The sequence below is a fragment of the Alligator sinensis genome, unplaced genomic scaffold, assembly GCF_000455745.1.
Source record: "Alligator sinensis unplaced genomic scaffold, ASM45574v1 scaffold593_1, whole genome shotgun sequence".
Taxonomy (NCBI): Eukaryota; Metazoa; Chordata; order Crocodylia; family Alligatoridae; genus Alligator; species Alligator sinensis.
This window is the reverse complement of record NW_005842415.1, coordinates 1-11189: the sequence shown is the minus strand read 5'-3', so window position 1 is coordinate 11189 and position 11189 is coordinate 1. Positions and strand designations below refer to the sequence as shown.

Sequence of the window (11189 nt, the reverse complement as noted above, 5' to 3'; positions counted from 1 at the left end):
CTAGTTCATCCTGCTTGTTCCCCATGCTCCTAGCATTAGTATATAGGCACTTGAGCCCTGCTGCTGGTGCCTTTGCTGCCCCCCAACTCCGAATCCCAAGGGGCCCCTCATTTCTTACCTTCTTGTTGCTTACCTGTGCTGTAGTGCTGGCTGCCCCATGGCTTGCAGGTTCCCAATGTTCTCCTTCTTCAGGCTGGGCTGTCCTTGTGGGTGCCACATGGTTTGGTGGTCCACAGCTTCCCCTGCCCTCATCTTCCCCTCCCCACGACGAGCCTAGTTTAAAGCCCGCCGGAGGAGATCGGCCAACCTAGAAGAAAACACAGGCTTAGCTTTGGGGGACTGGTGAAGCCCATCCCAACTGAGCATGTCCCTGTCCAGGAAGCCTGCCTGCCTCGAGACACCACTGCCGAAGCCGCCAGTTTGTCTCTCTGATGCAGTTCTCATGCCGTCTTCCACGTCCGTTCACTGGTAGGATAGAAGAGAATGCCACCTATGCACCGAACTCCCTCAGCACGCCGCCCAGAGCATTCTAGTCCGTCATCAGGTGATCGGGGGTTCTCCTGGCTGTGTCATTAGTACCCACATGGACTAGGACCATGGGGTAGTAATCAGTGGGCTTGATCCTGGCCTAGATTACTTCCGTCACATCCCGAATCTTTGCTCCGGGCAGGCAGTAGTGTCCTCTCATGTTGAGGGGTCCCGGCGACAGATGGGCCCTTCCGTACCTCTCAGGATGGAGTCGCCTATGACGAGCACTCGTCGCCTCCTCCTCTGGGTCCGCTTGGATCTCTTGACCTGTTTGGAGCATGGAGAATGTGGTGTTGCTTCCTGCCCAAGGGTTTCCTCCTCTCCTTCCATCTCCTGCAGGGTCGCCAGGGCCTCGTACCTGTTCTCCAGTCGGACTGGAGGAACTGGTACCTGTTCGCTGCGAGCAGGTCCAGTCCTGGATGTGCCCGTCTGCCACTCTGCTGTGGAGGGCACTCCCCGGGCTGCTTCTTCCTTAGGTGCCTGGTCCTGCACGGAAAAGAAATAGCCGTCAATTTCATCCATCCTTATGGGGAAGTGGAAAAGACAGTGATTTGGAGTAAAACATTGCAAATAAACCCTTATATAAGTTTAAAAAAAAATTCCTTTCGTTGCTATTTTTAGTTACATGTGAGTCACCTATTATTACTTGCACCTAAAAAATAAATTTTTCTCTTAATGCATATACATTTGTAACTGGCATGTAAAGTGTTGTATTGTTTAATCACCACCAACCTTCAATAATGTTATCAAGCTCAGTGATTACGAACTTTATGCCACTTTAGTCAAAATGCTGAATATTGTAGCTCTGTATATGCAGCTTCATCTGAGGCATTATCTTGGGTTTAGGTGCATCTAGCACATACATTTCAGGAAATTGATTAATGTGCCTATTGGATAATCCACCATTTTATGTTTTCATTTGCTTTTCCTTAACTTTCCTTCTAGGGCATCTTCCTCCTCCCAGTTATCCACTCCTGATGATATAGTTCACTCCTGATATATCCACTCTTGCTGGATAGTTCACCATTATTTGCATTACCCTTGGAGTGATGAATTAAGCAGAATGCACTGTATGAAAAATGGTTTAATGAAAACTCTGCACATTGTGCCTCATGGAGTTTATATCCAAGACAGGTTTAGCTAATCTAAGCAAGCAGAATGGGAAAACCTGGGTTGGAATAACTTGTTCATGCCATATCTTTGGTTATAATTGCAATGTGAAAGAGAATTATCCACCCCCTCCCACCCCAGCCCATTTCCCCCAACCCTTAGCTGTCTCCTCAGCATGAGAAATATAAACCAGGTGGTAGGGGTTCCTGTGTTGGATATACTTGTCATCTTAGTGGAGATATATATAGTGATAGCTGTGCCATTCTAAATTGAATTTGGTTAAACAAGGCAAAGGTCTCTTTTGTCTTAAAAATAATTTATGTATAATATGATAGGCTTAATTATGGAGAACCCAAATTTTCCCCACTAAAGGTAAAGTGAGTTAATGAGATAAAAAGAAAGAAAGGTTATGTTTTGGCAAGGAAGAAAGGGGATTATGGTTCAATACCCTCTTTTAACTAACCTTTAAGTGGGCAATTAACATTTACAGAAAATAAAGTTTGGGGAATTCTGTAGAATAATTAGAGAAATGGGGAAAGTAGCTAAAGGTCTCTGTTCTGTTAGCAGGCATTCTTTTACATCATACTGCTGACATACCATAAAATGAAATCTGTGATGCATGAAGGACTGCACACATACTGTGGTGCCATAAATATATCTACAATGGGAGGCGTTTACTTTTCCGTTTTTACGCTGATTTAGTTTTAGCTCTTGACTCTGCCAAATTGCATTCATCTGAAGCAGGGGTTATGAGGTACCACTAGCTCGTATACTTTTGAGTTCCAGTGTATTTTGAACCTAGTATAAAAAAGGGATACTTCTTATAAGTATATGACAATAAAGGTCCAGCCCAGCTAGTGCCAACAGCATTTCATGTTAAAACACAATGAATATTATAAAAAGATTTTCCCATATTAAAACTGGTGCCCAATGAGCATAAGCATTTACATCAGAGAGGATGTAATCTGTCATGTATATCTAGAAGTTCTAAAGGACTGAAAGTATTGTAGAAGATAAGATGTTAGTGGCATTAAACTTTCACTTCACTTAAATTAATGTATACAAGGAACAAATACTGGAGGCATATTGATAATAGGGTTCTTTATTTCCATTTGTATTCATAGTTAACAACGGCCTTCATAGGGAAATCTTGGGGGAACATGTGAGAATTACCTTCATGTAGATCATGCAGCACTTTCCCCCTCTTTGTTCAAATTCTTCCATTATGGAAAGCAGTTCTTGAACTCTGTGGACAAGTACTTCATGTTGGTTTGGAATACATACTATCAAAAATAGTCCTGCTAATTGAGAAGGTGTAAAGATCTGTGAGAGAGGTCAGAAAAGATCTTTCAGTTTTCCTTGTTGTTATGACAAAAAATGTACAGTCCCTTACATTTCCATAGAATGGATTCAGGTCTGGTTTTCTGTCAGTTTTACTGCCTGCCCAATTAGTTTGTCATAAGTTCCAAGTAAACAATAATAACCTGTTGACATTTGGCAGGGGGGAAGGAGGTCAATCTAGGAATTAGTCCCTTAATGGATATGTACAACAGTAATTTTTCTTATTAGTCTGATAATATTGTACTTCTGCGTTCCTGTAGTTGAAGGAAAACATTTAAGGTAACATGACCCTTTATATATATTAGTATTCTCTCTCTCCACTTTTTTCTGAAAGACTTGACTTTCCAGTGGATAAGATTAAAATGTTACTTATATGTCCCTTCAACTAAGAAACACACACGTGTGTGTGTGTGTGTATGTATGTATGTATGTATCTATCTATATATGTATGTATGTATGTATGTATATATAAATAAACATATGAAAATGTTATACATATAAAAAGAGCATATACATTTTACAATACATGTATATATACTTTAAATTTACTATAAATTTCTTCAGATTTTTAATAAGTAAAATATTTTTAGTTAAAAAAAAACCCTATATAAATTATGTCTGTCCTTTTCCAGGGTTTGGTTGATCTCATTAAATGTATAAAGATTTCTTTCAATGTGAAAGAGATGAGCATGTATATCTTGCTTTATTTAAGCATCATCGAGGGTGATCAAGCTGAAAAGTTTAAGCTTCATATCTGAGAAGTTATGAGTCTTCTACAATTCTGGAATATTTTCCATTTCTGTATAAATATCTTTCAAATTATATCTATGTATTGGTTTTGTAACTAGCCTCCCAAGATAGTAGAGTCCTGTTGTGTACATAAAAAGGGGCTTCTTTAATACTTAGTGGAGGAGACAAAACCAGGGATGAAGAAATGGTAGCAGCAAGTAGCTCATACTTCAATGGCTGCTTGTATGACAAGTGATTCATACTTGAACTTAAATAACTGTGACTTAGCTTGTTCTATTGACTGTGGGAAGAACATGACTCCTGTCAGACTGTTGTGGATATGTTGATGTCTGTATAAAAGAGATTAATTTACTGAGGTTTTTTTTCCCCTTTTATGTGGTCTGTGTGGTTATTGGAGTTATCTAAAACAATTTTTAAGTTTCAAGATGCTCTGATTTACATTGACATGCCATATAATCCATTTTATTAAGTGTTAATATCACAACTGTTAGAATTTAAAACTGATGTAATTTAACCTTGCTTTTTTCAGAATCTGGTGAAGAATCTTCCTGAACAGAAGGAACTCAGTGCCTTAGCCCAGTTAAAGGATGAATATGCTGATCTTTGTGAGCCAGAACAGTTTGGAGTTGTGGTATGTAGTAGCCCAATAATTCAACTGAGGGTTGTACTTCGTAGATGCAATGAAAATATTTTTCCCTTCAACTTTGTATTGGTTTTATATATATAGGTATTTATTCATAGAGTAGCAAAACTCAGGAAATTAAGATTCTTATGAGATGCAATCTCTACAGGTACTTGACAGACTTAGTGCATATAGAAGTGAAAGGAATAGTGATGTATAATTAACAGCTGCCTTCTATAAAAGGCATTTCTATGACAAATCAGATCTTGTATCTCTGTTCTGATTGACAGCACAGTGCTGTTGATAAATAATAAAACAGAAGTTATATTTAGGAGTTCAGAAGGATTCATTTATGCAGTGCCCCCTTTTTTTTCCTATGAATTGGTTGACATAATAACTAAAAGCTCAGCAGTTCAACGTGTTAATCTATATTATTTATTCAAAAACTATTTTCTTATAAGAAGGAACTCAGTGCCTTAGCCCAGTTAAAGAATGAATATGCTGATCTTTGTGAGCCAGAACAGTTTTGAAGTTGTGGTGTGCAGTAGCCCAATAATTTAACTGAGGGTTGGTTGTACTTTGTTAGATACAATTGTGCGGGCCGGGAGCGACCCGAGCCCTTTTCGCGCTGCACGCGGGCTGTGGCCAGCAGCCCGGGCACGCCTGGTCGGAGAGGGAAGGCCTTCGAGCTGGAATTAGGCACAGACGCGTATCGGTAGTTTAAAAGATTGTTTACTTACACCAAGATGGCAGTGGTGTAGGCTGGAAAGCTTGCTTGAGTTGCGGTTACAGACAGAAAAGAAAACAAAACTCGAACCTGTAGGGCACGAGGGTACGTCGCAAAGGGTTCCGGCGACGGGAAAAATAAACCTGCAGGACTCGAACCTGGGTAGAAGTGCTCTGGAGTCGTCTGGCAAGGACTCACACGAAGTTTGCTAGGCTCCGTGGGTCCGGTTCGTTTGCGCGCGGGAAGGGATACGTCTGGGACTCTATCGGCGACGGGGAGAGGCTAGAGGTTGATCAGACCTCTGTTGCCTGCTTGAAATGCGCTGGGTCCGTAAGGATCCGCAGCGCTTAGAGATCTTCACACAGCGTGAAGTCTCCTCCTCCCTTGTTCGTGGAGTCCTCCAACTTGGGCGGAAACCACTCAAGCCTCTTATACGGCTAGCAAGCCAATCACTAGCCGCCACGTGTGAATAATTTAGAACTAGCCAATAATGGGACTCGAATTAGCATGCAAATGGCGGGAACTCTTTGCAACGAGCATTTCTGTGCTGCAACAAAGAAATGCACCCTGCAAAGAAAGCTTCAAATTGGTGGGAAATTCTCCCTTGCACCGGGGTTCTCTTTTGCAGCAGAAAACTCCACCGTGCAAGGAAGCTATAATTTAGCGGGGATAATTTAGCAGTGCCGAAGCACACAAAAACAAAAATCACACCCTTTGGGTTGTGACAACAATGAAAATATATTTTCCCCTTTTTGTAAAAGTTTTGTATTGCTTTTTCCCATTATTGTTAATGTATGTTTTGCACAATATATATAGGGTTTTTTTGGTATAGATATTTATCTTCATATAGTGGCAAAATCAGGAAATTAAGGTTCTTACGAGATGAAATCTCTACAGGTACTTGACAGACTTAGTGCGTATAGAAGTGAAAGGTATTTTTGTTTTGCCATTGAAATAGAATGCCCACAGATAACTAAGAATTGTTAAGAATAATTAACATGAATCATTTGTTTTTTCTTTTTCTTTGCTTTGGCCAAGCTATGGTCCTAAATACAAAAACTAAAACCTCCTTAGCTTCATTAATTTCAGATCTGGAACTAAATGTAGGACAAATTACAAAAATGAATCTTAAATGCTGCAGATATCTTCCCACATAGGAAGTGTGATTTAGAACAAGGCTGTCCATCTGGCAGTCTGAGTGGTTAAATTATGGCCCAGGAGACTTGTTGGTTTGGCTTCTGAAGTCACTACAGTCCAGAAGGTTGCTGCTGACTTTTCACCCCTCTAGTCCTTTGTCCACCACTTAATTTAGGCTAAGTACAGACGTTCAAAAAACCTGATGGGATCAATCAGACTTATGCAGGTTTCTGTAGGTAGTAGGACTGTGCAAAACTTTGGCAGCTGTTTCGTTTTAGAGGTGTGTCAGCCCATTTTGGCAGACAAATCACCAAATCAAAATGGAAACCTCTGAAACATCTCTGAAATGAAATGAAAGCATCTGAGTTTTGGAAATGTTTCAGAATATTTTGCAGTTTCAGAGATGGGCTTGCAGGGAAACGGAAACTAAGATGACGGAGGGAGAAGAGTGGGGAAGGACTGCTCTGATATTGACACCTGGAGCTGGCCAGTGACCATGATCTTTCCCTGAGTTCCCTCCCAGTCATAGTGCTCTGGGGGAGGGATGGAGAAACAGCATATGAGGCTCTGTGTCAAGCTCGCTCTCTGCCTTTTCTGTCACCTGTCTCTCTCTTGCACCATGAGCAGCAGAGCACATAGCATCTGAAAGGTCTAGGCTTGCTTGGTAGCAATAGGTACTGGTAGTCTCTTGCTACCAAGTTGTAGTCAGTCCTTTCCCACTTACCCTTGCCTATCATCACTATTGTTATCCCTTTCAACTAATTCTTCCCCCAAAATCCTCTTATTTGTTTTTCTTATCCCCCCCAAACAAAAAGAAAGCTGTGTGCTTTCCCTTGTAGTGTGTCATCTATCACTGTGCAGAAAAGCACAACACACACAAATTATACACACACTTTCCAGCACACCAAACATGAAGGTGCCGGGTGTTCTGGCAGGGGAATGAGAGCAGGCAGAGGGAAAGCTGTAAATTTCCTCACCCAACTTAGATGCACCTTAGTTTCCCCACCCAACTTAGATGCACCTCATGCAGAGATGAGGCTTCTGCTGAATTGGCAGCAAAGAGGTGGGAGGTCTGCACCTGTCCTACCTCCACTAACTCCAGAAATAGCCACCAGCACCAGCATAACACTCTCCTCCACCCCGATTTCAACTCCCAGCTTGAGCCTCCCAGTGCCAGAGGAGGAGCTGGATATGGAAGCAGTGGAGCTCAGTGCCGTAGCCAGGGAAATTCTGGGGAAGGAGGGGGAATCTGAGTTTGTGCTCCACCCCCCTCAAAGTTCCCCTAGAGCCAGGTCTCCTTCTCTAGAAGGCACTTGGGAGGAGGTTGAAGTTGTGGAGGTAAGTGGCTCAACTGAGTAAGCTCCTTCTTTTGTTGTGCCTGTGCCTGTGCCTGCTGAGGAGAGGGATAAGACAGGATATCCCCTCCCCCCTTCTCCCAGCCTGTGTCTCACCCTCTGTCTCAATTTACATTTTCACTGACTGGCTTTCTTGCCTGCATACCAGCCTCTGGCTTCTTTACTATTTCTTCCATCCAGGAAGAGCACACATACTAATTGCAGATGCTTCCTCAGCCTGAGGAAGTGTTTTTAAACCCAAAAGCTTGTTAAGATATATTTCTCCAACTACTCGGTTGGTCTAATAAAAGATATCAGATTGACCCAAAGAACCTTGTCTTCCTATGTCCTTAGACCAACACAGCTCCAACCTACACATGCACCTTAACACACACAAGTGTCTTGGGTTTTGCTTTGAACAGTTTGAGGTGCAGTTTCCCAGAAACCCCTGGACCCATCTCCTTGAAACTTGGCGGACTTCATGCCCTCAGAAGGGACTACCATCCCTGCTGTTTTTGTCCGAATCAGCCAAAATTGACAAAGTTATAGGTATTTTAGTTACTCCCCGTTATAGTCTGTGGCTGAGTCTCCGAATCAGTGTCAAATTTCCAAAACAGGTTCGGCCAAATCAGATCAGGACAGTGATCCGAAATGCCGAATCTAATCACTGTCCCTCTGAAATGGCTGGATCTGAATCCAAGTTGGAACAGAGCCATTTCGTACAGCCCTAGTAAGCAGCATAGGTTAGTTTGGGAGTGAACTGAACCCATGTTTGCCCTTTGGGGCAGGGGGTAGGGGAGGCTGTTGGCGAGGGACCACCCAGGCTGCCTTCACTAGCTGAGGCCAGCAGGTTGAGGGCACTCTTGCACATCTTCCCATGGGCTCCCTAGGCTGCAGACTGAGCGCACTTGAGTGGCTGGGCCACCCCTGATTTGACTGCCAGGCATGGGAGAGCCCTCCTCCCCTATCATCATCATCATCCACTGGTACGTCAGCTGCAGTCAGGCAATGAAGGCACCCATGGTTGCCCACCCTCTGCAGCCCAGTCATGCTCCTTAGAGATGTGCCTGCTTGCAGGGGGTATAGGTTCCCTGGGTGAGCTCCTGCACACCCAGCCAGGGACCCCCTTTCCCTGCATGAGGGGCCACAGCCCCAGAGAGCCTGACTGGGGCTCAGGGCACACCCAGCTGCTTGTTTCCCCCCCCCCCCACCATCATCATCAGCCACTGTGCTGATTCAGCTCTGAGAGAGCCCAGGGTTGGGGCTGGCTGGGTGCTTGGCTGAAGCAGCCAAGTGCAGGATGAGTGGTAGTGTGCCTTCCTGTGAGAGGAGGGCTAGCGGGGGGCTGCAAAAGTGCCTGGGATACCAGTGGACAATTCCCTAATGTGAATCAATAAGGGGTCTGGTGCAGAAGTTTAGTTCCCCAGTCTAACCTAAATTGATTACGTTTGAGCGCACATTGATTCAGGTCTATCTTAAACTGGGTTCTGCTATTTTTAAGCCAGTCTATGGGTGCCACACTTCTGTATTGTTATGGGATTAGACTGGTTCCTGAGCAGTTATATTAGTAAACGTATAATATTTTTACCTGGCCTTGGAGTCTCCAGTCACTGTTAGTGACTAAAATAGATGGTGGGGAAAAATAGGGGTTGAACAGTGACAGCATTCAACTGCCCTGTGCTAAAGATGAGTTTTCTGGAAAGCCCAAAAGAAGCCCATGGTGCAGATTCAGTTCACAGGAGCTGATGCACTGGCCATCCTTGGTTTATAGCATTCAGTTAGGATTTGAATGGCCTAGGTTCTATTGCTGGTTTTGGCACAGACCTGCTGCTACGTCTTTAGTAAGTTGCTTCCACTCTCTTTGCCTCAGTTTTCCTACGTCAGTAAAGTTAAAGCAAGTTAATTATTTGTTCTTTGTCACCTTTGTGAAGTTGTAGGTAACCCCAAGGTTTATTTGCTTTTCATAGCTAAACATATTGGCCTATTGCCCCTTTTTCTGTGGAAAAGTGCATGGAAGAGTTAAATAATGGAAAATCTCTATTAACAGTAATAGAATAAAATTTGCCCACAATGAAACATCCCTCCTAACTTGCGCTCTCCCGCCAGTCTTATTTAAAGAACTTGTAAGAGTGAAGATGGCTTCAGTTTTCTTAAAATCAGAAACTTACCTTTCCTTGTCTGCTCTGTTCCAGTCCCTGCTAGTCTTGGTGAATAAGCTTTGATTTAATACATGTTTCTAATAGATATCAGGCTGAACTTTACATGGACTCATTTAAGTAAAATAAGGTTTTTGAGTGACCATCTATACATTCCATGTATATATACATACACGTAGCTAATGCATCTTGTCAGCAGGGTGCCTTCTCTACTATATCTGACTTCTTTTCGATAGGCTTTTTTCCTACCTTTCTACTAATTTCAAGGAACTCATCACTCCTGGTACCTCCTACACATTCATTAATGTGTTGTAATTGCAGCACATTAGGTTTAGTATCTGTAATGACGGGTACTAACTTAATGCACTGTAATTGACACTACTGCACCTTAGTGCAAATGGTCTTTTTGTGTGATGTTACTGCGTAGTATACTAAATTTAATTCACAATAGCGTGTTATTATGGGTTTTGCCTTCCGTGCTAATGCACAATAGAGTTAGTCTGCTGCGCTCAATGTGTCTTGTGTTGACGCACCCAGCATTTCTGAATCCGCTGCAGCCTCACCTTGGTAGCAGACCCTATACTATAAATGCAGTCTTTCCCCACCACTCCAAACTTTAGATTTTTCTTTTATAATCCTATATGCCACTTGTAGTCTGTGCCACTATGAATACATTTTTTGACAGCTACCTTTTTGCTTCTGTTTTGTAACAGTTCAGTTTTTTTTAATTCAAATAACTTAGCCATTGTGTTACAAACTATGTATAATTAAACTGAATATTAAAGTTATTAATAGTAATAAATTGGACAAATTAAATAAGAGTGATGTTACAATCATAATAACTTTTGAGAAGTAAATATAAGCTATCTTGAGGAAACACTTAAAACTGTAGTTCATCTTCCTGGTTAATCAGTAAAATGTAAGATGTGATTCAATGTCTTAATATGATTGCACTAATTATATTTAGAGTTTGCATTAAGTGATGATGATGTAACATCTTTGTTTTTGAAGAATGGAAATGGGACGGGGGGGAAATGCTGATATTGTGGAAGTCTCAAAATATGTCCTTTTTTGTGCACCAGCAACCCCAAGTTTACTTCTGATTGTGTTTAAGGATGTCATAGGTTAACTTTGACATGAAAAAATATGGATAATGAAAAATATAATACAGGTACTCCTCACTTAATGACCTACGTGTTTAACGACTGCGTGGACTTACGACCAGCTCTCCGAGCAGTCGGTACTCTGAGCAGGTAGGTCGTTAAGTGAGGAGTACCTGTATTGTGGAAACAGCGCGCCGCAGGTTCAGGGGACAGCTCCCGTGCTCGCGGCCTGGGCGGGGTGGGGCACACGGAGCGGGCTTTCCTCGCCGGGGCCGGGGCAGCTCCGTCGGCTCCCACCTGCCTGCAGGCGCAATGCCCCCGGCCCCACGCGACAACAGCCGGCAGGGCGCAGAGCAGCCCCGCGTGCGGGTCTGGAGGGTG

General features: G+C 42.8%; 1 protein-coding gene across 1 annotated transcript in view; it reads left to right on the top strand.

Moving 5' to 3' along the window:
* LOC102384216 (protein diaphanous homolog 2) overlaps window positions 1–10958 on the top strand; it is a gene marked incomplete at its 3' end in the record, with an annotated part of 232060 nt that extends 221102 nt beyond the window's left edge. Inside the window, exons 17-18 of the mRNA XM_006030052.2 lie at window positions 4259–4400; window positions 10877–10958. Coding sequence (XP_006030114.2) covers window positions 4259–4400; window positions 10877–10958 — 224 coding nt within the window. The remainder of the gene's footprint in view (window positions 1–4258; window positions 4401–10876) is intronic.
* Between the last annotated feature and the right edge of the window lie 231 nt (window positions 10959–11189).